This window comes from Lindgomyces ingoldianus (genome assembly GCF_010093535.1).
Source record: "Lindgomyces ingoldianus strain ATCC 200398 unplaced genomic scaffold BDR25scaffold_3, whole genome shotgun sequence".
Lineage (NCBI taxonomy): Eukaryota > Fungi > Ascomycota > Dothideomycetes > Pleosporales > Lindgomycetaceae > Lindgomyces > Lindgomyces ingoldianus.
In genome coordinates, this window is record NW_022985164.1 from 1,205,410 (window position 1) to 1,231,072 (window position 25,663).

The window sequence follows — 25,663 nt, forward strand, 5'->3', positions numbered from 1 at the left end:
ACAAGAATTTAAAAAGAGGCTATTCCACCGTCCCTGACCTGCCGTCAGCCGCCCGATCTCTCTTCCCAGCCCGGCACAGCACCCGTGGTTCAGCAACCTGTCAACACGGCAAGCAGCGCGGCTCTTTCCCACCATCGCCCATTAGGGACAGCTCCCCAGCCTCCATCATGACCTTCTCCGGCTTCTCATTTACCTTCTGGCGGTTCATGGAAATCATAACCCTGATTCCGGCCCTGGGCATGCTTGCATACTTTGTCCATGCCTACACGGCGCTCAATTCTCTAACGCCAAACTCGATTCTCGTCCTTTTCATCGTGTCTGTCCTTGGAGCGGCATGGGCGGTCGGCACGCTGTTTCTATATTCTCGTGCAAAGCACTCTGCCGGCTTCGTCGCATTCGTGGACCTGCTCTTCGTCGGTGCCTTCATTGGCGGTGTCTATGAGCTGCGCGGCATTTCAAACGCGGATTGCACCCACTTCACGCGCGACAGCTACTTTTTCAATCTTGGGGTCCTGGCGATAACGGGCAACATCTACTCGCCCCATGTGGAGAAGAACTGCGCTATGCTAAAGGCTAGCTTTGCGTTTGGTATCATGTAAGTCTGAGTTGGAGCAATTGATTGCGCAAGAGAGAACTAACGACATATCTAGGAACTGCATCTTTTTCTTCCTGACATTCCTGCTGGCTCTCCTCGTCCACCGACACTACGGCGACCGCGACCGCGTTGTCGTCAAGCGCGAGACAACCCACGTTTCTCGTCATGGGCACCGCAGCCACCGCTCGCGTAGCCCGCGACACTCGCATCACAGCAGCCGACGAGATCACTACGTGGTCTAGAAGGACTCAGAAGGACTTAGAGGGACTTAGAGGGACCTAGAAGGCAGTGTAACATATGTACAGAAGGGATTGGGGCCGACTTTAGGGCTGGGGTTGGGTGGGTTTGGGCGAGGCTGGTATGGGAAATGGATCCGGGCTGGTTTTTGCGGTCGACAAGGGCCAAGCCTGGACAGGAACTCAAAATCTTGTGAATAGTGTGGACGAATTTCCTTAGGCATTATCACTCCTTAGAGGCGTGCGCATCTACTACCCCATGTGGAAGAAGCGCACTGACGACACGACTTGACGACCATTGTCTTTTAGCTTATTGCAGCTCTGTGGGCTTTTTTGTATTTTCTTGGGAGAGAGCTCAATACCCGACGAGTCAAATCAAACGAATATCTCATTTTTAAACATTTTTTGCCGCGAAGCCTTCAATTGACTCTTTTCCATACGCAGCATTTGTAGTTACCGCTCCCTAAACCTGTCACCACTAACCTTTGACAAGGCTGCCACTCTCTCCTTACCAGGCGCCCGGAAAAGCCCTTATCTTAATGTACACCAGCACTCTTCACTCCCCAGAGAAGCCACCGACGATCTTCATCTTTCCGAACAAACGGGTAGGCACAGCTAGGTAGGTGCAGAGGATTACGGGCCGGGCTCCACCATCCCCACGCTAATTAGCTAATTGTTTTCAAAGCTGCGAAACCTACTTTCGACTACATGTCTTCTATTTTATTTCTCGCAATGGCACAGGAACATTTGAGATAGGCCATGAATTGGAACTACCGGGTGGAGACTCCCTGCCTAGCGCAACAACAAGGCAATGCAGGACAGGACGGACAGGGTTGGGTTACATTTGATCTCGAACCTGCATGGTCGGAGGAATCGACGATTTGGGGGAACCAGCTTGACTGAACGGGAAGCGAATGCGATGGAGTGTGCATGTGTTATGGATGCCGCATGATCAGACGAGGTACCGGGCTACATATTCCAGCCAGCCTTGATGTTGGTCAGCTGCGCCAAATCGACTGGCACCTGAGGAGCCAAATCCATACCTATGCATGCAGGCGTTTTAGGGTGGGTATTGCTCGAGCTGGAGAGTGGAGAAAAAGCGGCAATCTGCACATCGGCTCCACTATACCTTATGGTGGTACATGTAATAGAGAATGAGGCATGACAAGGATCTGATTAAGACAGAAATTAGCACCCTTTTAAGTTCTCCCTACTTCGAGCAAGAGGCTAGATAGATCGAACCTGCCCTCGCCATGCTCAGTGTTCTGAATTAACATCCTGGATGTGTGGAGTGTTATTTGTTATCATTGCACCCATTCATTCCTCCGATTTATTTGCCCTTGACCCCTGGGTTCGAAACACCACCAACCCTAAAACCAGTCTCTTAAGGCTTGCAAATACCCTTTTACAAGCTTCTTTCTCCGTGAAGATAAGGCTTTACCATCTGATACCTTCCTTGAAAATAGGAATCCCCGAAAAATCCTCCACGCTCCACTTCACCGTCCCCTTCCCATCCACCCAAGCCCCCTGATCACTCGTTTTTAGACCTCCCTCCTCACACTCCTTAACTTCATTCTCACTAACCCCCATCTCATCCCTCGCCAACCAAATCAAAGGCGTTTGACTCGTAAACACCGGGTTCAGATACACCTTTTTCAAATCCCCTTCCTTATACTCGGGCACGTCATCCTTATCGAAATCTCCATCTTTAAGCCAAACCGACATAGCACGATGGGAGGCAAAAATATGAGGTTCGAAGAAACGCGCAATGGGGCCGAGGACTTTGGGTGGGACACGTGCTTGGGTGCCTAGGCGCTGGATATGGGATTCTGAGGAGTGGGGGGCTTCGCCTTGTTCTGCGGACGAGAGAAGCGGGGTTTGGTCAGAGTCGTCTTCGGGCTCTGCGGCCAGATCTGCCGGGAGGTATTTCTCGAGCGGCATTAGGTAGCGGTTCATCGCTGCATTATATATTACGGTAGTGATGAAGAGAACGGCGATCATGATGGACGGTCCTGTTGCTTTGCGGATCCCGAAGAGGCCAATCAGACAGAGTTCTGCGAGATATATGCCTGTGAGAATTTGCTGGAGTGCGAGAGCGTAAGAGTGGCCTTTGGTGTCGACCTTCGGTTGGATAGTGAAGAGGAGCATGTAGCGGTAGCTGATGTAGAACATTATGAGACCGGCTGCTGCGAAACCTAGAACGAGAGGAGCAATACAGGAATACGCAATAGCTACGTCAAGTTAGTAAGAATCCCATTCGAACCCAGAGAGATAGTGACCTACCAATGATGGCAAAGTTGGTATACTTAGGAAACACCTTGCCCCAAGCAATTCCCCTCAAACTCGTATACCTGTTGTACTTATCTCTCGGAGTCTTGTCAACAAAGAAGTCGAAGAACAAGTATTGTAGAAGATCTGAGTAGTTCAGTAGATTGTCCGATGAGCTAGTAATGCCTTGAACGATAAAATACGTCAGGTAGAAATTCGATGCCGTAGGCAGATTCTTAGCTAGCAGGGCGGGGACAGAGGTCGGATTTTGGGCGATCTGGGAAACGACGGCTGCAGCGCCGGATGATAGTGTGGTTACTAGGAAGACTTGCGTGACTTGGAACACATAGTACCATTTTTGGACTTTGAGCTCTGCCGAGGTGGTTGTGGGTTCGCCAAAGGATTTGAACACGTCTGTGTGCCGTTATAAATTGCTGTGCTATGTAACTTGAGAGAGAAAACCTACATCTAAAGATACTCGGCACATATTTACTCAGTAAACTCGTGAGCAAGGGAGGTACAAGACCCGTCAACAGCCCCTGAACCGATTTTGGAAGGGTTTTCAAGAAGTTGAGCCACTGGTAATTCTCCGCAAGATAAGTAACGTTGGAAATTGCGGCGACAAATGCGACAGGGATGGACCAGAAGAGGATGGTTGCAATCACCAAACCTGTGGCTATTCCTTCTTGGGATATGCGGCGAGCAGGTGGTATTGTCAAGTTCTCCCAGATGATTTCGTTAGGCATTGTTCCAATGTATCTCGGATCCAAAGTCAGTAGCTTTGCAGACGCAATTTGTTGACAGGCTCTCTGGGCAGCGGCTTGAGTGCCAAACTCGACGAAGACGGCTGCTGCGCCATGGCTCTCTGGGATCTTGTATGATTCTCTTGTCTTCTGTATATCGGACTCTTTCTCTTTAATTTGCCCTCGCAGCCATTCAATACTGTCGACCCTCTTTCCCACTTCGGGTGGTGTCTTGAGCCAATGTGTTGGCCTCGAGGACTTTTTCAAGGGATCAGGAAGATCGGCATACGTTGTGTAGTTCCCATTCCGATCATCATTATTTCTCCTGCCCTTCCTTCCCTTCTTGTTGGCCCTCCGTATTAGCGTCATCTCCGCATCCTCAAGCTGCTTCACTTGCGCATTTCTATCGCTAACTAGAGATTCCAGTGCCCCACCTTTAGTTGCAGGCCAGCATCTAACTGCATCATCGCTAAAGTAGCGCTGAAGATTCTTCTCCTCCAGAGCCTCCTTCGGTGCTGAGAGGAAGAGGACGGTGCGAGACGACAGCCTCTTCGCATTCGATTTCGAAAGGCTCCAGGCTTGTCGAAGCCCAATGAGCCAAAGCCGCTCTCGGGCGACCGTGAACATGACAAATGCGAAGAAGACCCACGCAATTACGGCATGTGCATAGAGGCGCTTCCTTATGGTAACATTTCCAATAGAAATCTTGTCTAGCTCGGTTGATGTGCCTCCTCCGGTAGCATTAATTGGCATCAAAACCGGCCATGTTATACAACAGCCGACAACACAAATGAAGATGGCAGTCCTCAGAAACCGGAGGAAGAGATAGGCATCAAGTGAAACGTGATAGAGTGTGAACTTATCGGGTACCACTCGCAATGTGTGGATCCAATCGAAGTACGAGCGGCTTGCTGACGGCGTGTGATCTCTGTAATCATTAGCATTGAATCAGTGGTCTTACGATTGATGACCTACTTTTTTGATATCGTCCCAATGTAAGTCCGTGGTGCATAAATTTTAGGGTACCGATGTCTGACAGCGCAGAATATTGCAATAAACACCATTGCTGTAACCCATGTTGGTACGAAGGCTGACACAATCGAAGCTAGGGAAGCCGATCCATTGGGCTTCATGAAAGATGCTGTTAGTAAGGCCTATAATGGTGAGCCTTTCAACAGGAACCTGACACCATGGGGGAATGACATTGAGAAATAGGAACTCGGAAGGGTACCACATGTATCGCATACCATAGAACATGATTAAAATTGAGTTGATATGTGAACCCTCTTGCTGGCCTGGAGGATGCAAATTTCGGTTCTAAGCTATAATCTTGCCTTGTTTGGTCGTATGTGCTAATACGCAATAAATTATTGAAAGAAGGGTGGTCGGGATAAGGCATGATGCAAAGCAGTCATGGAAGGACACAACTGTCGGGAATAATATGCGTGGAATCATGACAAGCTTACCTTCTTCTCCTCATCCCAGGCACTAAACCCCTCATTGCCCATCGCCCCTACGCCGAAAATGTTCTGAAAAGCCATTGCAATAAGCGTTATGGTAAAGGAGGACACAGTGCGAAGTTGGGGGCAATGGAGCATGATTCTGTGCCTCGAAGGAGCGAACGGAGTCTTGAAACAAGCGGCTTAGCGTAACGTCATATTTGACATGAATAAGAAGAACTTGTGAAGGATTGGCGGGATTGTGAGAACGCAACGACTGATGCCTTGAGCGTGAAACGCGGTGGCTTATGGTTCACTGTCCGATGTGTAGGCGATGACGTCGATGGAGTGGCGCGTGCGTGGCACGTTTCTCGAAATCTCGACAGCATGTCTCGCTCTCGAGAAGCACCTTCATTTAAAGATTTTGAAGGTGTCGATTTTGAATGTATTCTTGACCACAGGGTGCAGTTTGGTTGAACATATTATCGCAATGCTAGAAACGTATGTGTGCCCGAGCCCAATCTCTTGCCGATGATGATTCCCGTGGTATCAATTCCCTTATAAAATAGAAACGCCGTGCTGAAATCCCAATCCCAATCCCAGCCACGAACTAGGAAAACATTCACCCGAAGACCAGATCCTTCATTCTAAATCCAAAGCAGCCATCTCAAAATATTCCAGCCTGCGCCAAACACGCGACGAACCATGCCTGAAATGACCACGATAAGCCACAACCACCACATTACGCCCACGAGCGTCCACTCCACTAGCACCCAACCAACTCTCCTAACCCATCTCATTCTTCGCCTCCTCATACGGATCATTCTCTCTATCTCATCGCTCACTTGTTTCACTGCTAGCGGCGCTGTTCCTGAAACATCGTTTGTAATTCTAACAGCTTCGTCTCCACTACTGCGAACCCTTGGAAAGAGTTCTGATTCGACTCGAAATCTCAAGTCCCTGATGGTAGATATAAGATTTGGTACGCTGGAACTGCGGAATTCGTCGGCAGAGCTGTGCAAGGCTTGAGTTGAAGCTTCAAGAGTTCTGGTGAGCATGCGTGCTGCTAAAACATGTTCTTCCTTCCTCGGAATCGGGATCAACTCCGCATTTGCAACCCTTGCTGCGCGAATGAGGAAGGCTGGTGGTTTGCAAGTCCGCTTTTCTTGAGCTCGTCGAAAAATCTCCCTTGCCTTAATCCCAGAGCAAAGGAACAGGGCCCGAACGCGAGCAATATCAGCCTGGGTGATCGTGTTACCAGTGGTGGATACTTTGCGATGAAGTGTATTGCCACTTTCATCGGTAATGCTCCAGTGACGTTTGCCTTCGAGTGTAGGTCGAGAGGTGCTACTTTGTCGGCTGGGATGATCTAATATCTTCGGGTTTGCAAGGGGTGTGAATGGGAGGCCTCCTCGCCCAACTCCTCCAGGACGCTCAAGGGTTCTGTTGAGTCGCTCTCGACCTGCACCAGGTGAACGTGGTCGGGATGGGCCGGGGGAAGAATTTGTTGATATAGATCGAAGGTCAATACGCGGAGGAGCAAGCCTATCAAACCGTGGAGAGCGGTTATTCGCCCGGTCTCGTGTTTGACGAGTGATGTGATCCGATAGCTGTGAGTCAGTTGCATATGCTTTGTCTATGTCGGGCTGATTAGAAGAGCGGAATGAGGGTAGCTCAAGATGGTAGCGGCTATTGTTCTGAGATGCCATGCTCCCAATTGTGGTACCCGTGTTATTGCGCGCAAACGATGGACGAAGTTTGTGTTTCGGTTTAGCTGAATCCTCACCCGTATCCGATTCATCAACAGGAGGATGACTTAATTCGGACTCTGAGTCGGTATACTCAACTGGACGATCTCTTCTGAAGATGAACCCCCCGACCTTGGACCCCTCGCTCTTGACCCCTTTGAAAAACCTGTTTACAGCAGAGCCGGGATCCTTTGCATCCTTGTCCTTTCTTTGAGCTCCTTCTGGGCTGTTTAGACTACTAACACTGTCATTTTTCCTGTGCGCCAGAAGATTTTTTACCGCACCAGGAGCTGAGAATATTGCGCTTCCGAAGGCATTACCTTCTGCGACCTCCTCGCTTGCCTGTCGAGAACCGCGTTTTTTATCTGTCCCGGCCGAGTCCGGCTCAAGCCTGTGACCTTTCGTGCTCTCGTCGGAACGAAATATGTCCAGTTTGCTGCGTTTTGGTTTCTTTGAAACCGATCCGGCCCTGCTTGGAGGAGGAGAAAGGTCAGCTCCAATGTAAGGGGAAAGGTTGGAGTAGATGGGCGTGTTCGGAGCTGTAGTATCAAGATCTTCAAATGAGGATCTCGGCTCTCTTGCAGAGTCAGAAAACAGAACTTCCGTTCGCCTTGTGTTTAGGGGAAGTTTCAGATTAACCGCAGCATCCATTAGGGCACTCCCATTGGGTATCTCCGCCATTTCCAAAGATTCTCGCGCAGTGTTACTGTTCACAATATCGGGATAGCCCTCACCCCACTTGTTCGGCGTATCGGGCGACACGACGTTAGAATGATTCATCTTAGCCTCTTCTGCTTCTTTCTCTATCATCTCCTTCATGCGTAGTTCAAGCGGACCCGTGTTGTTGTTTATGTCTATCACGCAACGCGGTTTCCTAGACCCACGCTTCTGTGAACCCGATTCAGAGTCAGAGGAATCGGTGAAGCTCCCAGACTGAGGTCTTGAAGCCCGCCAACCATGTTTTTTGTGCTTTGGGCTCTCTGATCGGAAGGCTGGAAGGAGCCTCCGTTTGCGACCGCGCTCGCTGGTAGGGTCACTCTCGTCCCCGGTCCCAAGCTCGGCAGACAGACGAGGCAGGCCTTCAACCCAACTTCTCCTTCTCTTCTCAGGATATTCCTTGCTTGCACGCGGTTGAAGGAAGTCTTGTCGAGGTGGTTCCTTGGGAGGGAATATCTTGCGACCATGATGGTCCTCGATTAAGATCTTGTTATCCTCTTGCTCGAGCCAGTGTGCATCAGCGAGAAGCTCTTCAGAGTGAACAACCCAGCCCATCCTTGGTCTCGGAGGCTTGCTGGGACCATTTTTCTTCTGGTGGTGTTCGTTGTGATATAGGGGCAATATGACGCCGTCCTGTTGGCGATAGCCTGGACGCTGAGATTCATGTTCCACCTTGTCCACCCAATCTCGGACTTTGTCTATGTCCAAGAACTCTTCTGGGTCATGGTGTAGTGCTTTCCTTTCTCGAGCTCTGCTCCTTCGATTTCGAATGTACTGGAGTGGATTGTACACACGGCCAAGTTCGTACTTGCTACCCGCATGCGACGGCGTCCGTGTGAGTTGCGCATGCGGACTGCCGGGCATATTGGTAGCGGAAACGATAAAATTTCCGGGAGCGGTTGCATCGGGCTTCAGCGGCGGCAAGTACTCCAGTAACCGAAGGTACTCGACTCTCAGTTCGATATATGCCCGAGCTTTATCTCTTCGGGCAAGCGTACTTTCTGAGGGGCTGAATGGCTGTCCGTAAAAGGACATGGAAGCACTACGAGGCATAGAGGTGGAGAGGTGGCGTAAAGCGGAAGGAGAGTTTCGTCCTGCACTCGGGGAAATATTTCGGGATACCCGCCGCTGTTCGTTGAGATACTGCCTTAGACTACCGCCAGCCCCATAGTTTCGGAAGCTCCCACCCGGTGGAATTGCAACAGAAGCCACTCGAGTTGAGCCTGGATTCGGAGGGGCTATTAGTTGACCAGCGCTCAAGTTTCGTCTCCGGCTTTCGCTAAGATTCAGGGCCATATGAACGATTTGGTTTGGGTCTATTGCCACACGCGGTTGTCCTTCGCTGGAGTCCGTTCCGTTGGTAGCAGAAATGAATTCATGGACACTGTTCCTGTTTTTCGCAATGCGGAGCTCCCCACTGCCATGCCCTTGTCCATTCGCAGAATCGGTCCTGGTCCGGTCTTCTGCAGCACCTCGATCCCCCATAACAACACCTTGGGACAAGGGCGAGGTGTTCGACGGGCCCCGGTTCCCTACTCCGATTCGCTCTTGGTGTCCACTGCTATCAACCCCATGGACGGGATGCACATTGCGCTTTCCTTTTGGATCTCCTCCACGGACATCGGTATGATGCCGGTCTCGGCTCCTCGGGCCTGTGGGAAATGTCGGATCCAACAGAAAGCCACCAGACCTTCTGCTCCGATGTCTGCGATGCGCGAAGTCCTGCCCTTCTAAAGACTCAGCCTCGAGATCTGCTCCCACGTGTCTGGATACAGGCCCCTGCGCGCTTTGTCCTGAGCCGCTACTGTTCCTTGAGCCAGCGAGGCTCGGCCTCTGCGCTGAGCTCCCTTGTCCATTATTTCCGTAACTGCCTGAGAACCTCACGCCTAGAGTATGCGAAGATGTAGCCGACGGTTCGGAAGATACTGAAGGCCGGCCCTCGCTGGAGGGGCCTGACATATTCTGGCGTCTGGTATTGTTACCTTTGTCGAGCTTCGAGGTGCATGGTCGCGGGTGGATCGTCGCTGTGAGCGAACGCGGACAGTGAATGACAGCGTTAGGGGGGAATGTAGCGAAGCGAAGGCTGGTCGACGAGAGAATAAGAACGTGGGGAAGCGTGGACAAGTGAAAGGAGCAAGCTGGTCAATTGCGGCGGTAGAAGGAGGACATTGTTTTCAGTCAAGCATCGATGTCACAAACCCCAGCCGGCATGCATAGCATCACTAGCGCGAAGCCTCGGCTGCACGGACGCTCCTCAACACCATTGCTGGCGCGTCTTTGCCATCGTGGAAGCAGGCGACTGTGAGCATTGCGTCACAGTAAGCAAGGTGTGCACACCCCACATTTTAGACAAGTCAGCATTAAACTTCTATCCCAGCGCTGTTTGCATCGCTAAACACTGAGCATCCTCAACAAGGCGCATGGAAAGAATTTCGAACATATAAAACGAAAACATGGGTTGTTGCACGAAGGTGTAGTAGCTACCATTCCAATGGCGCCAGGCTCCACACAACCCTAATCAATTCCAGGACATTTGTACCCCCCACCCAATTTCGCTCTTTTCTCCAATCTCTATCATATCAAAACTGCGTCATGAGATGCACCTGTCAAACTTCTTCCGCTTGTGAGAGGCGGAGAATGCCTCAAAGGAGACCCTACTTGGAGATCGAAGATACAAACTTCCATGTCCTTCATTTCGGGAAGAAAGCGACTTGTCGGTTATAACAAACCTCATCGTCGCTTTCAGTGTGGAATTCTTTTAAGCTTCCTGGAACCGCCACCAAAGGTGCAGTTTAAGATGTAGTGCCCGCAGCATGTGGTGGAACAGCTGGCGCCGCCTCCCTATTCAAGTCGACAATGTCTCCAGTCGGAGGAAGATGCGCTGGAGCACCAGCGGCATTGCCTGGCGGCGGTGGGCTAGGGTTCGGAGTCATTCCGGCTGGGGGGTGGTATCCCGTATCCGTAAAGGTTCCGGCTACCGGGTTATATGCAGCTCCGCTTTGAGGTGCTGAGAGGGTGTATGTCTGTTGAAGTTCGTAATTTTCTTCGTCTTCTGAGGATGAGTAGTCGTAAGAGTCGTGATGGCTTGCTGCCTCATTGGCGAAAGGGTTTGTTGCGCGCATTTGGGCTTGGTATTTGGAAGCCTTTGTTGATGTCGTTGAACCTAGGTTGTCGCCTCTCTGCATGCTGTATTGTGACGAAGGACCTCCAGGATATTGATCATTCTGCTGCTGCCTCTGCCGCTGTGAAGCCGAGATCTGTTCACGGAAGACATTGCCCCCATGCTCATTAAGCCCATCCCCAACCACTGTTTGCGAGGAGAAGCCCGATGCAGAGCCCACTTCTTCATCAGTGGGTGCTCGTACTGGCCTTAGGGGCTGCACATCCTCCTCAAGTTGAATGACTGGTCGCGGGGGTCCCATTGGACCGCGTCCCCAGCTGCGGATCGGAAAGGCGCGGCCTTTGTGCCAGGTCTCCGTCACAGGCGGGAAGTACTGCCTATATGAACCCCAGGCTACAAGAATGCCGAGAAAGCTACCTGAGAGAACGTCGAAAGGGTGGTGGCGGGCATCCATGATGCGGGAGCCAGCGACGAGGGCGGCAGCCAGCGTTGGAATCATGACAATGAATGCCTTCCAGACTTCTCCCTTGGAATCCAGAACGTGCATTTTTGCGGCGAGGTAGAGGGAGAGATAGTAAAGGCCCGCAAAGGCAGCTAGAAATGTTAGCATAGTCTTGCTCAAATGGAGGCAGGGTGATGTACTGCTACTGTGTCCTGAAGGGAAGCTTCTGAACCCGTCTTTCAGAATGGCGTTGTTTTCTTGAGTGCAGATATCATGGGTAGATAGTTTGAGCGGATCCTCGGTGTAGTTTCCTGGCACCTGACACCTGGAAACTGTTAGTCATTTGTCTCTCTCCTGCGGCGCATGTGGGGGCCTACCGAGAGATGAGATCAGGTCGTGGCTTCCCAATCGCATTCTTTAGAGCTCCTAAAATCACTATTAGCATCATGGGTCTCACGGCACACCGCTTTGGCCACGTACCAGTAATTGTAAATGCGGCGCAAACACTCAACCCCAAGCCCAAAATACCGCAGTTCAACTCCCATAACCTATCCTTGAACCTGTATCTGCCAGTGAGCCGTCTCCTTCGCCCTCCTTCCAATGGCATCGACTTGGAGTGTGAGAAGATTCCATCGATGACCAAAGTATATATGGCGATGATGCCTGCGGGCGCAGCAACCGCGATAATGACTAGCTCAGGGACAGGTATTCGTTCGTGCACGGCATATGGGTAGTGGAGAGTATAGTTCTGTAGGGAAAAGGGTTGGTGGAAGGGCTCGACGGCATCAAGGGCATAGAAGGTTACGATGAGGACGCTGCAGTGCGTATTCGTTAGCTGGGGTCCGAGTTTGGGAAGGAGGTCGTGTGCCGGGGGTTTCCTACAGAATTATGACATAGTCGAGTATGTATCTGCGCGTATTAGCATCTCTACGTCTCTTAGAATGGTTGCGCATCTACGTACGAGAGGATGACCGTCTTGGGGAGTTTCTTCTTGGAGAAAGCACTCAGGCGATCAGGGAGTTTGTAGTTGTCCATTCCGAATTACCGCATCCAGCTACACCGACAAGGAAGAACAGTCCTGAGGCTCAAATGGGCTACTTTTCTAGCGCAAATAGTATGCACAGCGAAGAGAAGGCAAGTCGCACGCGGCCGCCAAGCAGCTGCGGGATGTGATTGTTTCGTTGGTCGAGCTTCTAAGGGTTCAAAACAGGCGGCCCTCGCGGAGAGACGCACAATGCAAAAAGAGACGAAAAACTAGTCAGGTCAACTGGGTGTCTTTGTAGTCGGCTTCTTCCCATCAGCTCCCCAGCGAAGAGGGAGGCCGTAGAGTGCAGGTCAATCGCCTGTCAGCTTCCACATCGAACGCTCAGCCACGGTCCACCAAGCCTAGGCTAGCGCCTAGCATTGTCCTTGGCGGTGCTCACGCATCGTCATGCCGGTTTCGTCCAAGAACACCACAACAGTCGAGCGAATCGAGGCCATCTATGACGACAATCCAACTCGCCGGCGCAACAACATGCGATGCGTGGCGTCCGATGCAGAACAATTTGTTTCCTCCAGACCCTGGACTGACGCGGCATGTCGCCTGGACAGGCTAAAACCATGTGGCGCACGTTTCGCACTAGTCCAAAAGAGGTATCGCGCAACGGACCCGGCCCTCGGCTTATTTTTACACTCAACACCATAATCTTCTCTTCCAGGTCTATTTCTGTATGCCATTGGTCAGGCTCGTCTTTGCAGATCGCACCTCGCTCTCATCATGGCCAGTCTGCTAGACAGAGCGACCAGTATCATATCGTCACCAAAGATCGTCCAAGGGACACACTCTTCCAATCTACCCAGTCTTCCCAATCTTTCCAGTCTTCCTGTATCATCTCGTCTTCCCCTGTATCTTTCCGCAGGAGCGGCGTCTGTCGGCCTTTTGCTCTTTATCAACTCATTAAGAGGCTTTCCCAACTCTGGGGGAACCAAAGTTATTCCGTCGCCGAGAGAAACCCTCCTGCCCCGATTATCAACAGACGAGACCAAGAACCTGCCGTATCCACCATATGCCCTTCCTGGAGCCCGCGATGTGGATTCGCCATATGGCACTACGCGGGTGTACGAATGGGGACCAAAAGATGGACCGAAGGTTCTCCTTCTTCACGGCATAAGTACCCCCAGCATTGCACTTGCGGGCCTGGCTTATAAACTTGTCGAGAAGGGATGTCGAGTGATGCTGTTTGGTAGGTGGCAATGAAGTCTTTTCAATCATTTGTCGTCAATCTCCTTGCTGCTCGTTTATTCCTTGAGAACTCTGGTTTGTTTTACCAAGCTCAACTCAACTTTTTATGACCATTTCGGTTGCGACTGGCAATACACAGAGTCTTCAGAGCCTTGTCAACCCCCATTTCATTCTCACCGCCATTTCAACTCAAACCCTCCTTCATCTAGAGTACGCCTGCGCCTACCATGGAACAATGGCAGAGTAGATTTGGTTAGTTAATCGTCCTGCCATAATCAAGAAGGACGTTAACAAGATGCAAATTTCTGTCTCGAATCACCTCTGTCATGTTCTGCAGAACATACCTTAGATATCTAGAGCATTTCCTATCCTCGCAATATTTCACAATCTATGCAGTCAGAAATCTCATTCATCCCCACTCAAGATTTTCGCACTGCCCAAATCTCCTCGAAGACCACCAAACTCACCAATAATAGACCTCTTCTCTCGCGGCCACTCTTCGGGACCTTCTCCCGCCACAAACTCCTACTCCTCCGCTCTCTACACCTCCCAAATTCTCCTCGTCCTTCAATCCTCCCCTCTATCCTGGACTAGCACATCCCCCTTCACTATCGTTGGGTACTCTTTAGGCGGGGCCATAGCCGCCGATTTCACCTCCTACTTCACCGCCTCCATCTCACACCTAATCCTGATCGCACCCGGAGGTCTAATCCGCACCACACACATAACGTGGAAGAGCCGCTTCCTCTACTCCACCAGCGGACTTCTTCCAGAATGGATGATTCACTCGCTAGTCGCCAGGAGATTATGGACGGGCCCTAACACCGCCCGTAGCATTGAGCCCGAGGGGGACGTCGAGGCCCAGAAAGAGCCCGAGAGTGAGAAGAAAGGTGGACTGAGAAGCCACGCTGTCTACCTCTCCCCGCAACTCAATCTCCTTCCAACATGCCCCAACAGCACTGTCGGTAACGTCGTCGACTGGCAGATCCAGCATCACCGAGGCTTTGTGCCAGCTTTTGTATCTACTATTCGCTTCGCGCCGATTCATAATCAACATCATCGCTGGCGTATCATTGGTGAAAAGATGAAGATTGGGGGGATACCGTTGAAGAAAGTGAATGTGATATTAGGCGAAAATGACCCTATCATCGTCGCTGAGGAAGTTGCTGAAGATGTCAAGGAAGTGCTGGGAGAAGATTATGTTCAAGTCCAGGTCCTGAAGGGTGCAGGACATGAACTCGCCATTGACAAAGTTGATGAGATTGCGAGTTTGGTGGGAAGAGAATTGGGGCTGGCACGCAAGGCAAAGAAGTCGAAATCCAGGTGGTAGATATGTATAACGGTCATGACTCTCGATGTACTTACTACTCAATGTTGAGATATACAAGGGGCAGCCCAGGTCCGGTTCCAAGCAGAAAGCTGTATCTTCTTACCACTCTTCTATACTTTAGCAGCTAGCTTGATAGATAAAACTCAACTTAAACAATGTTCCGTGAGATGCGCCAATATGCTATGCAAGTCCAACACAATGCAAAGTCGCTATATCCATGCCACTAGCGGGCAAATCCTGATTCCACATGTCCAATCTCTCCAGGAAACCCCGTTCCAGCCTCTTACCAACCCAGACCCAAAATACCAAAATCCGATCCTGACTCTATACAACATAGCGCCACAATCACACCTTTAATTAATGAGGGCTCGCGCCAACCATACAGTCTTACAGATTCCCTAGAAAGGAAAGACGTCAGTCTAAATGCAGTAAGGCTTGATTCAAAAGCTTCTTTTCATTTGGTACGTCAGCACTGGTTGACGCCACCATATAAATGTGCTATTTCGCTAACTGCCTTACTCAGGATCATGAGTATGCCGATGGAGAAAGGGGTAGAATCCGAGAGCTAGGGATGCGAACAAGCGACTCACGGATTACTGCTGCATAGAAACTGAAACTGAACGCAAGGCGGGTGTTGGTTCTCAGGCGGTAAAGCTATTCACGGATAGAACAGTCGAGCCAATATTCGATATATGGTATGTATATGAATTGTCCTACATCTCCTCCACGTCCTCCACCCCTCTAATATCTTAGAGACCCCCAAGCTCGCTAAATTCATCCTGATCATCTGAGCTCCAGATGTAGGTCAAAAGTAACCCAACTATGCAATCATAATTCCCCTAAACGCCGTGGTATACAAATCACACTCCTGAAGTACTTGTATCGCATCATTAATGCTCATCCATAAATACCAGTCACACACACACACACACACATACGTCATCCGAAAATCTGATGATTTGCCGTTCTATGTCCATCTTTCACAGATTAGCCATTACCATGACGAATCACGGAGCCTGAACGCCAGCTTTTGTTCGTTCAAATCCGACTACACACGCTCGTGTCTGAAAGGCTCATAGGCACTACCTGAGGTGGTAGTACCAGAGTGAGGCATGTTGTGGAGCTCGTTGCCCTGATCGCGATGGCCGAGATAGGGAGACGCAACACGCTCGTAGGTATATGGCGTCTTTTCCACGACAACCTTCTTGTGGCCGGACTTTCCTGAACAGCAGCAGACAGAGATCAACCAGAAGAAGCCGGAGGCGATGGAAAAGGCAACGCCAAGCCAGACTACGGAAAGCATCTTGGTGCCTAGCGAGGCCTTGATCTTGTAGGGCTTGAGAGCACTTTCGAAGGTCCCGGCGAGAGCACCGTATAGGGCAGTTGAGGTGACGGCGGCGGCGACGATGAAGAGGGTTTGCGCCTAAACGTGGGGTTAGCTTTCGATTCTGATGATACGAAATTGAAGGGATGCTCACCGAAGAGACAATGGTTGTAACAAGGCTTCCCCATCGGCTAAAAATAGCAAAGATACCGACGACAAGTTCCGCGGCTGTGAGACAGATGGCAATAACATAGGCACTGAACATCCACTTGGAAACTTTGTGGTACGCATCGATTCCGTTCTTCAGCTTGTCAGGGAAGATCTGCTGGGCGGTTGTGTTTTTTAGCTCCCAGACGTCGATGGGGTTGAACCAAAAGTTGGCCTTGCGGGGAGAGCAATAGGTGACAGTATCTTTGTTCTTGTCATCGGTATCACCCTCGCAGTAGTTCCACAATCCGACCTAGTCAAAGGTTAGTGACTGCATTGCAAACTCATCGGAATTATGTACCTGGTAGAAGTCCTTCAGATCCTTCGACTTCGCCGCACCCGTGAGTGCCTGGAGCAGGACATTGTCAAGATTCGAATTCTCTAACACATCGGGGTTTTCCGTAAAGTCTTTGGTATCCGCCTATATTACACGTCAGAACCATGTCAATCTCGCGACACCGTTTAGAACCAACCTTGAAGAAGTAAAGGTCATTCTGCAATGCCATGTTCTTGTTAAGCTGGCCCGAGAACACCAATATCAGGCAAATGAGCGACGCAATGGTCAGTGCCATTGGCACGAAAATGCACGCGAATCGCCCGAGTTTGCCCATTCTGGCGTTGGTTGTTTCTTTTTTGTTTGGAGCGGCTGAGGCCTGGAAGGATGTCGGGACGCTACGTCAATCGGGAGCGGCAGGAGAGGAAAACAACAATTGTGAGGGGTGGACAGCTGAATTCGAGGTTACCCCAAACGCGAAACAAGGTGTTGGATATGTGGACGGGAGGCTGGACGACGGATGGATCTGAGATGTTAGGGCGTTGTCGAGGCTTTTTGTAGGACGGCCAACACTGAGCTGAAGGGGCTGAAGGGGTCCGTGTTAACGCAGATGGAGAACCAGGAAGAAGCGACCACAGCCTCACAAGGCTTGGAGTGGCTAGCACGAACTAGGAAAAAAGCGCTGACGACTAGGTCTTCTTGGGCCTTTAACACGACGACGATGGCGGTGCAGCCCTGGAGTATTCCCTATCATGAACACAACGCTGCGCGATCTCAGCAGCGGCGAATAACCACCCGGTCAGCGGCTTCATATGTCCCGGCATGTTAGTTGTTATTGTTGTCAGTTTGTGTGCCGGAATCTGTGAACTAGTGATGCGGTTTGCGCAACGAACGGGATGTCGATGTGCTTTCACATCTCCAAATAAAATTTCCTTGATTACCCAAGCAACTCTACCGAAATAGCTTCCCAAGCTGCGTTCCCTTCACCAGTCCTCAGTACTCTTGTTTGAGGCTGAAATTCTCCATTCACTGCTCTTCCTCCAATTGCTCCATCCAGCAATCACCCTAACCACGCCAAGCTCCAACGCTCCCCGTTCCGCATCTACATTCCCCTCCCATCGTACGAGCGATGTTGCACAGCTACTGCTGTGGCTGAACAGTCCCCAAGCTCATCTCGGCGCACTCTCCCTCCGAAGTTCAAGCGTTCGAGCTTCTCTTGCAAAGCATGACGCCGAGCTGTCGACCAAGCCCTCGAAACGGTAAAGGCGCTGGTGCGCAGTCAGCACGCCTATTTTTAGGCTCAAATGCACCAACCCAAGCGCAGAAAAAGCAGCAAGGGCGATAATAGCGTCTTGGCAGATCTGAAGGCGAAAGCCGCTCCCCAGGCCTGGAGCGGTCAGTGGACCCTGAGCTGCTTCAACACCATGAAATTTCCTCACGATGGTCGCCGACAACAGGGGTCCGTAGTAATCGTGTAGCACCCGGCTGCTCACCACTAAAGTCACCAGAATTGAATGTCAAAGTGCGCGTTGCTGAAGCTGCTAATTCTTTTTAGATTTTCTCTATCTCGCATCTCGTGCCAATGAGGCGGCGGAGGGACGCGCGTCCAACCCCTCAGACACCTCACCAACTCCGGATCCCCTCACTCTGCTTATCGTTCAACCATGACAGCGTGTAATCCAAAACCTCAGCAAATGAGAGCTCCCAAACACGTGAATGCCATCACATCGTGTGTAGAGTGATCGAACTCTGCCTCAGACTTCTCCCTAAATGCTTATAACAAATGAAAAATTCAACAAATGAATTGTATAGTCGCCTGACTAGATCCAAAATGCCAGTGGTATAAACAGTGTGGCAACCATTGCGCACATTCAAAGTGGAAATTGACAAACCAAATGCAACAAACAGAATGACTCTTCGAGCTTCTCGCCCCCGCAAGAAATGCTGAGACAAATGACAATGAAAAGAAACGGCCCGTGGGCAGGTTTGTAGACATTAGATGTTAGGACTAATGTCTCGAGTAGATGCGCCTAAACTCCGTCGCGAATATGTTGTCAGAAAGTCGCTGAAGTCTAAATGATAAGGTTACAAGGGCGAATATCGCGGAATGAATGGTTCTGAAGTGCCCTGGACGTCATCGGTTCCGGCTGTCTTGAGCATCGTCGTGACGTGCGTGGGCGGAAAGGACGGTGCTTCGTCGCTGGTGATATCCTGGAGACCATGGAAGGTGTGGGATAGGATGCGGGGATTAACGAGTAGAATGTTGTGCAGATCGCTTTTCATCGAGGATGTTGATCTCGAGGGTTGTGTTGGTTTGGTGTGCTCCTTCCACCTTCGCCTCTTTGTCGTATCCACTCTGCAGATCCACTGGTTCGGCCTTCCTGTGCTTTCTGCGCATCGGGGTCGGGTCGAGGACGGCTGCTTCGTCCGCTCAAGATGTCGTCGGCACTGATTCTGCTCACCTCGTGTGCGATAGAGGAGATGACGTAGCTGCGGAGTTCCCGATCCTCACGCATGTCTTCGCCTTCAAGGCGGAACTTGTCCTGCTTCGACATACTGCTTCGACGCATGGCGCGGATTTCATCCATAATGTGGAGCAAGGCAGCCTCGGGTGCCCTGGTGCGCTCCATGCCATGTTTGGTTGGATTGCGTACATATCTTCGAGTGACATCCATAGCGCCATCAACAGAGAAAGCAATGCAGTAAGCGAGCTTCTTGCCCCATCCTTGATAAATTGTTAGCTATAGGTCCCTGGAGGGTTAAACAGAGAATGCGACATACCCTCTGTGTAAAGTCGGGGTTTGTCCCAGGCTTCTTCGCAAGCATCGACATGCACCCAGCGCTTGCGGTGGAGCGAGTAGACCTCCGTCCACACATGATCTTCGCTGTTCCAGACCCATCGTACCCTTGAGCCGACGGCTCTGCACAGCATGCTGAAGCAATTGGCCCATTCGCCACATCGGCCTCGCCGAGTCTGGAGCAGGACAAAAGCGTCGTTGTATCGGGGATATCGTTCGTATGCGCCGCACTGCTCGACTGAGCATTTGTAGAGTTCAACTTGGTTCGCGCCACGGGCTTGCTCGTCGGGGAGTGGAGCGGCCATGCCTACGCCGATTGTGGGAGAGTAGCATCGTGAGCATGGAGGGTTGTTGACCCAGGTGAAAAATGATCGCTTAAACCATCGCAGAAGTGCCCGCACAACGCAGTCTTGGTAGCCCCATGCGGCCTTCTTGCCAGCGCCCAAGCTTTCTGCTTCAGCTTGCAGGATCTGGCTCTCCTCCTCGGCTTCACTGTAGATCTGCTCCAGTGGGACAACTCGAAGGGCTTCGTCCAGCAGACCGGGGTTCTCCCACCGTATGGGCATGTTAGATAGCGAGTGAAGCATGTTCTTAAAGCGTATTGATCGAGCATCCTGAGGGGCCTGGGCCACCAGAGGTATGTTTCGGAGTGACGAGTAGGATGGCGGAGGTGCATTCGTGGTGGCCGGCGGCTGTGGTGTGCCGAAGTCTCGCGGCGCTGGCGATGACGACCTTGACAGGACAGATCGCGAGGTGAGTTCGTTCATCCGCTTTGTGCTCAGGACCTGTCGAAAGCGCTCCGTCATTTCCTGGGCAAGTTGATCGGTGTCGACATTGGCAGCGGCGCCCCGCTCGGCGGCGTGCGAGTGCTCCATGGTCGGGGTGTGAACTGCAGTCGCAGTGGAGGAGTGCAGATGTCGAGGATGGCGTTGGTGAAGAGATGAAGCAGTGGTGGGAGTCGAGCTTTGAGGATGTTCCAGGCTGCGACTGAAAGTGGGTGCACAGCCCTGGATGATGCGCGGCGGCTGTAGGCGCAGCAGAGCGGGTGGCACGCAGCGAAGTATTCTGGGAGTGGCCGACAACTGTTGCGATGCAGCAACGTAGCGTTGATGGAGACCGCAACGGGAGCTCGACGAGAGCAGGAGTGTGTTGAGAGTGGAGAGGGGAGCGGCCGTGGTGAGGTGTGGAGGGTATTGATGCGGAGGCCGATGCGGTAGGGGCAACTGCCCAAGTGATTGCGCGTACGTATGCTTGCGTACGAGTCCCTCAGCCCCGGATTGGCTCGCTTCCTAGCTCCGAGGTCGCGGTCCCCCCTCAGCAGAAAGACAGAACCGTCGTCGGCCGTCCGTCAGAGACGCATCCGCCGCAGGTGACGGTGAGATGGTGTTTGATGAACGCCTTTGCTGCTGAGCGGCGCGGGAGGCGATGAGTGTCCTCGGCGTTTTCTGCTCTCAAGAGCGGCAGCGGCGCAGTGGAGCAGGAGGGTGTTGAGCGAGACCGATACCCTGCCCGGCAGCCCATCCGATTCGAGTTGAGTGGTCGGCAAATATGCTGCCTCTTCTCGCCGATAATTGAGGGAACAATGGTGCAGGCTCAAAAGCGCAAGGATCGCGAGATGAATATTGAGTCTACGATCATAGAACAGGAGGTTCGAACGGTTTGGTACGAATTCAAGGGCTTTTCATCAGGGAGCAGATCCATTTCGCTGCCTGACTGGCCGCGCGTGCAGTCTGAACAAAGTCCACGTATTCGGCGCTAGCCAGAGATTGGCTGGGGAGTCGTAAGCTCCCGCATCAGTCGCTGCATCCATGGACCTCCTCTCAACCCCATATAAACTGATACAGGAACAATAATAAGATCCAATTCCCAAGCCTGGGCCTAGATAAGGTTGACAGCCCGCCGCTTCACCCAGCGTACCCCACCCACGCAATCGCCTGAGACACCTTCCAACTTGTTCCGCCGCTATTCCTAGGCTTGCGCACCGGCGGCCTGGCAGCGAGCGTCGTAAGACAGATGGCAACCAGTGGCGATACATGCAAAGCCTTTGGGGTGAGATGTCAAGTCTGATGCTGTGGTCTTGGCTATTAGCCCCTTCCGAAGGCTGCTCTTAACAAATGTCCTGCAAGCAGTGCTTGAAACTCCTGCTAAGTAATGATGGGCACGATCAGCAGAACACCTCACGGAGCCGGACAAGGACGCTTACGAGTCGCTGCCCTTCAGAAAGTGAGATCAGATTCGAGAAGCTTACGAATGGTCGAAGTCATACGACGACGAACACGTTTCGAATTAGGTTAGTGTTGCTTGTGAGCCTCGTGAGAGCAAGGATGGTCCCACTTTACCAACACGCTCCACAACTTTATAGTTCTAAGATCCACAGACATCAAGCTACTGTCACGGGAACCTTGCTGTGAATTAGCGATCATGTTTGGAGCAGTGTTGGAGCTTTGACCGAGATATTTGAAACTACTTGACTGGGCGAGGACCACGCGTTGTCTCGACTCTCCTCACTCAAGAAGGAATAAGAGGGTGATGGCATGAAACATATCAGTCGTGACCACTGATGAACCTTGGTGGAAGGTCCAGATCAAATGACGGTCTTTCAACAAGAACCACTTCGAGCGGCTGGTTGTCTCCTCCAATCGGTACCATACCCAAAATCGGTCGATATTTGAAAGTGTGCCACCATGACTCCCACACACGACGCTTGTGATCCGCCAAATCTTCGCCCTTCTCCTGTGACTCTAAATCTGTCTGCAAGGCCTCCTCTTGCTGCACCTCTCCATTACCCGGTACGATCTGGGTCGTAGACTGGCCACCATATCCTCCCGATCTTCGAAGAGTGGCTAATGCTTGATGCGTATCATTAAAGTCTTCGTCAGACTCTGCACCAACACGGTCAACTTTATTGAGGTCGATCCAGTTGAGCTTGTCGGATTCGTCAGTTTTGCCACTGTGGAATTTGCGCACTTTTGTAACCATTGTCTCATTTTCCGGGACCGCGTCACCCGCGCCGCTCTTTTTCTTCCTGGAAATTTCTTTTATAGGCTCGCGCTTCCGTTTCTTCGACGCCACCATTCTATTCTCTACAATACGTTTGGCTGGGCGGTTCTCATCCGTTGTTTCTCCAAGGGGTAAGTCGACAGCGAGATCAAACATGAACAACCATTTTTCGCCATGTAGCCAAAGACGTTGATATCCGTTGGCTACATCCCAAGTACACCCTTTGACTGGGTCATCAAGCAAACGAAATTTTGAAGGGTAAGTTGATGGCGGGTTCCTTCTTGACCAGTCCGAGAGTCGGCTACCCAAAACTTCAAACTGGTATAGCTGATGATTTGCCGACACCAGCAGGAGATGCTGTTCCGCTTTCGGTAGAGCACGTAAGTGGGGATGTGGGCTATAATGTGCTGTGGGGTTCCCATTGGGCTGTAGTTGAATAGATCCCTCGGCCCTAGGTCGAAATGAAAGCAGAAGAGGAGGCGAATCTAGCCTAGGGAGAAGATGTCCTGATGGATTAGGTACCCATCCCTGGCCTAGTATTGTCGTTCGCTCCTGTGAGGTCATGTCCTCATCTTCTAAGCCGTCGTCACCCTCGGACGTGGAAGATGCTGAAGATTCGTCAACATCGACTTCGGGTGCAGAAGGATCCTCGTGCCCTTCAATCAGCCAGGAGTCAACATATCCAGCTAAATCTGCAACCGCAAAGACGGTCCCGTCCGGACAGAAGCCAGCGTGAGTAATTGATCGGCTGTAATGTCCCCAAGGTCCGTTGAGCGGGTCTTGTTGTATATCGTTCCTTGGGAGTCGATGTAGACGAAGAATTCGGGGAATTGCCCGTGGGCGGTCGGTTACATCTTGTCTTATCACGCGTATGAATGTTATATTGTTGGTGGCTGATATGAGGGCCAGCCACTTTCCGTCCGAAGAGAACCGCACAAGTTTAGCTCCTGCTTTCCACGGAATCTCTAATTTTCGAATTCGGAAGCCAGAGCCCGATGCTAGGTTGGCAGGACCGAGTTGAAACAGTTTAACCTCAGCAGCGGTTGCAGCTGCCAAAAGCCCGCCATCTTCTGTTATGGTCACCGATGTAATGTTTTCCTCCCCTCGCAGAGCTATTCTGGCGACAAGCTTGGGCTTCTTCGCAACATCAAGGTATTGTTTGACGCGCCATATTTGCACTTCGGTGTTCCACCAGCTCACTAGTAGGCGTGCGTTGGAAGCGCTCACCAATGGAGGCTCATGTGGCAAAGCGGGAAGTTTACGGCTGAGCTCCCGCCCATATTGGCGGAGGGGAACAACAACGGGTTGGGTGTCGATGCCTGAAGAGACGTTAATAAAATTTGGGGATAATAGTAGATAGGGTAACTGACCTCCAGACACCATAACGTTCAATTGTTTTCCTTCATATGTAGCCATGGCTTTGACATCGTGGTCATGATATCTCTGGTGAGATACTTTGCACCATCTGTCTCCTGCATACCCTCGAGCAGCGCCAGACTTCTTGTTGCAGGTGTAGAAACACGTCCGGCGGTCCATACCTCCACTGAAGATCATGTTACCGTTCTTTGAGATTGCCAGATCCAAGACGTCCGCTTCATGACCCGAAATTCGCTGAAGCTGGCCGAAGTTTTGGCCGTCGTATATTCGAATATCTCCCGTAGAGTCTCCGGAAACAAAATCGCCGTTTGGAAGACATCTAACTTTCCACACGAGTATATCTCTAGGCCCACCTGGGGGTCCACTTCCCAAGGAGATGTTCCTCAGAATCCGGCCGCTCCGTGTGTCGAAGACCCGAATCATGCTGTCTGCGAAACCTGCCAAGACGGTGTTCCGATCTTTGTATGTGACGCTAAGTACGCGTGCCTTTTTGGTCGATGACCGCGCGAGAAATTTATCGAACCTGAGGTTGTTATCCCCGGTGGAAAGTAGCACTAGAGTGCCGTCGGCACAGCCCGCCACTAGGTTTTGTCCAAGAGACGCATCCAACCCACGTTCGCTCTTCTCGGATATCCTCAGCTTAGGTTGCGCTGCGAAACACCACACATCGCTGTGATTACCATTGGAGTGGCGTGCGGGGAGACCTGTTACTAGGTCCCATTCCGTGATACTGGTGGAATACCCTATGCTGAACAAGCGCAATCTACCGGGGACAAAATTTCCTCGCTCATCCTTTCCGTCTGCATCTTGTGTCCACACCAAGCCTTCGGCACTCCTGTCTTTTCCCCCGCTGAAGACCCGCTCTTGAAGCCATGAGCCCTTGTTAGGATTCCAGATCTCGATATTGCCATTGGCACGACCGAGAGCTAGTCTCAGACATGCGAGGTCTTCATTATCATTTTCTGATGCTGCGTGGGAGAAGGCGAGAGCATTTATCGCGGATGGTGGATAGGGCACGAAGCGGGATCGGTGGATATCCATGGCGAAGATTGTGCTGGCGGGATTTCGCCGATAGCATGGATTATGTCGAGCTTGGCGCACGGCAAACTTGTTGTTAGTAATTATAGAGTGCTCGACATTCTTGCGGAGTTTTCTTGTGCGAAAACTTCGAACTTTCTCCTGGGGAAAATTTAGTTGCTGTCGGTGAAGTTAGACATTAATGCCGATCGGTGCGGAAAAACTTTATGAGGCTAGGGAAAACTATAAACCGATGAGCCAACTTCCGATCCCCTTTATCCTTGCCTCCCACCGGCACTTCGATACATGTTTCAGAGTTGACGATGTCATACCATCCCCAGCCATAGAAACGCTTATGAACGGCACCCGCATCTCTCCATGGCCATTGCCGCGTAATTCGGGACGACCGCAGGCGTCGACACGACGAGGGTACATCCTGAAGCGGCGAGACGACAAACATCTGATGTCCTCTGACACACGCACTCCTCACTGTGTCAGATCGTGTCTTCCTCGCGCTTGCATTGTTTTCCAAGTGAAACTGTCTTGGGCGGTGGAGTCGAGGGAGATCTTCTACTTGCCCAATGCCTCCCGAACTGATGCCGACACCGCCCTCTCAACGAATTGGATGATATCTGATGCCACCAGATATTTTCGAACCATATAGACAACCAATTGTGGGGTGCTGAGATTGGAGGTCCCGATGCCCTTGATTGTTAAACCGAAAAGGTGATAGGAATGGCGTTCACGAAATTGTGATGCGGGGTTGAGGTTCTAAGTGTATCAATCAGGCTGCCCAATATTGC

The 25,663-nt window shown here is 51.4% G+C and overlaps 7 protein-coding genes across 7 annotated transcripts; 2 read left to right on the top strand and 5 right to left on the bottom strand.

Moving 5' to 3' along the window:
* Positions 1-167: 167 nt before the first annotated feature.
* Positions 168-837, top strand: BDR25DRAFT_210891 (uncharacterized protein; the record flags this gene model as incomplete). Its single annotated transcript, XM_033684668.1, has 2 exons — positions 168-595; positions 651-837. The coding sequence occupies 2 exons, from the start codon at positions 168-170 to the stop codon at positions 835-837; spliced, it is 615 nt and encodes a 204-aa protein (XP_033553281.1).
* Positions 838-2,039: 1,202 nt separating this feature from the next.
* On the bottom strand, positions 2,040-9,911 carry BDR25DRAFT_331242 (DUF221-domain-containing protein). Its single transcript, XM_033692613.1, has 7 exons — positions 7,428-9,911; positions 6,044-7,394; positions 5,412-5,484; positions 4,818-4,969; positions 3,566-4,770; positions 3,115-3,513; positions 2,040-3,062 (listed from the first exon to the last, which is right to left on the bottom strand). The coding sequence occupies exons 1-7, from the start codon at positions 9,703-9,705 to the stop codon at positions 2,269-2,271; spliced, it is 6,252 nt and encodes a 2,083-aa protein (XP_033553282.1). The 5' UTR covers positions 9,706-9,911; the 3' UTR covers positions 2,040-2,268.
* A 185-nt stretch (positions 9,912-10,096) lies between these two features.
* BDR25DRAFT_300444 (acid phosphatase/Vanadium-dependent haloperoxidase) lies at positions 10,097-12,643 on the bottom strand. The gene is made up of 6 exons (XM_033689375.1): positions 12,271-12,643; positions 12,192-12,218; positions 11,790-12,124; positions 11,687-11,735; positions 11,510-11,634; positions 10,097-11,461 (listed from the first exon to the last, which is right to left on the bottom strand). Exons 1-6 carry the CDS (start codon positions 12,342-12,344, stop codon positions 10,539-10,541), a joined length of 1,533 nt encoding a protein of 510 aa, XP_033553283.1. The 5' UTR covers positions 12,345-12,643; the 3' UTR covers positions 10,097-10,538.
* Positions 12,644-13,030: 387 nt separating this feature from the next.
* On the top strand, positions 13,031-15,006 carry BDR25DRAFT_252432 (alpha/beta-hydrolase). Its single transcript, XM_033686177.1, has 2 exons — positions 13,031-13,534; positions 14,010-15,006. The coding sequence occupies exons 1-2, from the start codon at positions 13,069-13,071 to the stop codon at positions 14,861-14,863; spliced, it is 1,320 nt and encodes a 439-aa protein (XP_033553284.1). The 5' UTR covers positions 13,031-13,068; the 3' UTR covers positions 14,864-15,006.
* Positions 15,007-15,547: 541 nt separating this feature from the next.
* Positions 15,548-17,261, bottom strand: BDR25DRAFT_277567 (uncharacterized protein). Its single transcript, XM_033687622.1, has 4 exons — positions 16,868-17,261; positions 16,696-16,815; positions 16,342-16,647; positions 15,548-16,286 (listed from the first exon to the last, which is right to left on the bottom strand). The coding sequence occupies exons 1-4, from the start codon at positions 17,003-17,005 to the stop codon at positions 15,912-15,914; spliced, it is 939 nt and encodes a 312-aa protein (XP_033553285.1). The 5' UTR covers positions 17,006-17,261; the 3' UTR covers positions 15,548-15,911.
* A 1,544-nt stretch (positions 17,262-18,805) lies between these two features.
* On the bottom strand, positions 18,806-20,665 carry BDR25DRAFT_66064 (uncharacterized protein). The gene is made up of 2 exons (XM_033698889.1): positions 19,450-20,665; positions 18,806-19,393 (listed from the first exon to the last, which is right to left on the bottom strand). The coding sequence occupies exons 1-2, from the start codon at positions 20,339-20,341 to the stop codon at positions 18,948-18,950; spliced, it is 1,338 nt and encodes a 445-aa protein (XP_033553286.1). The 5' UTR covers positions 20,342-20,665; the 3' UTR covers positions 18,806-18,947.
* Positions 20,666-21,873: 1,208 nt separating this feature from the next.
* Positions 21,874-24,975, bottom strand: BDR25DRAFT_331249 (small nucleolar ribonucleoprotein-like protein complex subunit). The gene is made up of 2 exons (XM_033692614.1): positions 23,837-24,975; positions 21,874-23,785 (listed from the first exon to the last, which is right to left on the bottom strand). The coding sequence occupies exons 1-2, from the start codon at positions 24,882-24,884 to the stop codon at positions 22,011-22,013; spliced, it is 2,823 nt and encodes a 940-aa protein (XP_033553287.1). The 5' UTR covers positions 24,885-24,975; the 3' UTR covers positions 21,874-22,010.
* Positions 24,976-25,663: the final 688 nt, after the last annotated feature.

Bases quoted from the DNA above. Each gene is read 5' to 3' on its own strand.
- BDR25DRAFT_331242 (XM_033692613.1), bottom strand. From the start codon at position 9,705: ATGTCAGGCCCCTCCAGCGAGGGCCGGCCTTCAGTATCTTCCGAACCG. The intron at 5,485-6,043 runs GTGGACGCTCGT...CGTTACGCTAAG, and splicing joins GTTGGTTGGGTGCTAGTGGA to CCGCTTGTTTCAAGACTCCG. The intron at 4,970-5,411 runs GTCCTCCTTTAC...TCTTTCATGAAG, and splicing joins TGCCCCCAACTTCGCACTGT to CCCAATGGATCGGCTTCCCT.
- BDR25DRAFT_300444 (XM_033689375.1), bottom strand. From the start codon at position 12,344: ATGGACAACTACAAACTCCCTGATCGCCTGAGTGCTTTCTCCAAGAAG. The intron at 12,125-12,191 runs GTAGGAAACCCC...TACGCACTGCAG, and splicing joins CTCGACTATGTCATAATTCT to CGTCCTCATCGTAACCTTCT. The intron at 11,462-11,509 runs GTACATCACCCT...TAACATTTCTAG, and splicing joins CCCTTCAGGACACAGTAGCA to CTGCCTTTGCGGGCCTTTAC.
- BDR25DRAFT_252432 (XM_033686177.1), top strand. From the start codon at position 13,069: ATGGCCAGTCTGCTAGACAGAGCGACCAGTATCATATCGTCACCAAAG. The intron at 13,535-14,009 runs GTAGGTGGCAAT...CACCAATAATAG, and splicing joins ATGTCGAGTGATGCTGTTTG to ACCTCTTCTCTCGCGGCCAC.
- BDR25DRAFT_277567 (XM_033687622.1), bottom strand. From the start codon at position 17,005: ATGGGCAAACTCGGGCGATTCGCGTGCATTTTCGTGCCAATGGCACTG. The intron at 16,816-16,867 runs GTTGGTTCTAAA...CGTGTAATATAG, and splicing joins ATGACCTTTACTTCTTCAAG to GCGGATACCAAAGACTTTAC. The intron at 16,287-16,341 runs GTGAGCATCCCT...CCCCACGTTTAG, and splicing joins TTACAACCATTGTCTCTTCG to GCGCAAACCCTCTTCATCGT.
- BDR25DRAFT_66064 (XM_033698889.1), bottom strand. From the start codon at position 20,341: ATGGAGCACTCGCACGCCGCCGAGCGGGGCGCCGCTGCCAATGTCGAC. The intron at 19,394-19,449 runs GTATGTCGCATT...CAATTTATCAAG, and splicing joins ACCCCGACTTTACACAGAGG to GATGGGGCAAGAAGCTCGCT.
- BDR25DRAFT_331249 (XM_033692614.1), bottom strand. From the start codon at position 24,884: ATGGATATCCACCGATCCCGCTTCGTGCCCTATCCACCATCCGCGATA. The intron at 23,786-23,836 runs GTCAGTTACCCT...ACGTCTCTTCAG, and splicing joins GAACGTTATGGTGTCTGGAG to GCATCGACACCCAACCCGTT.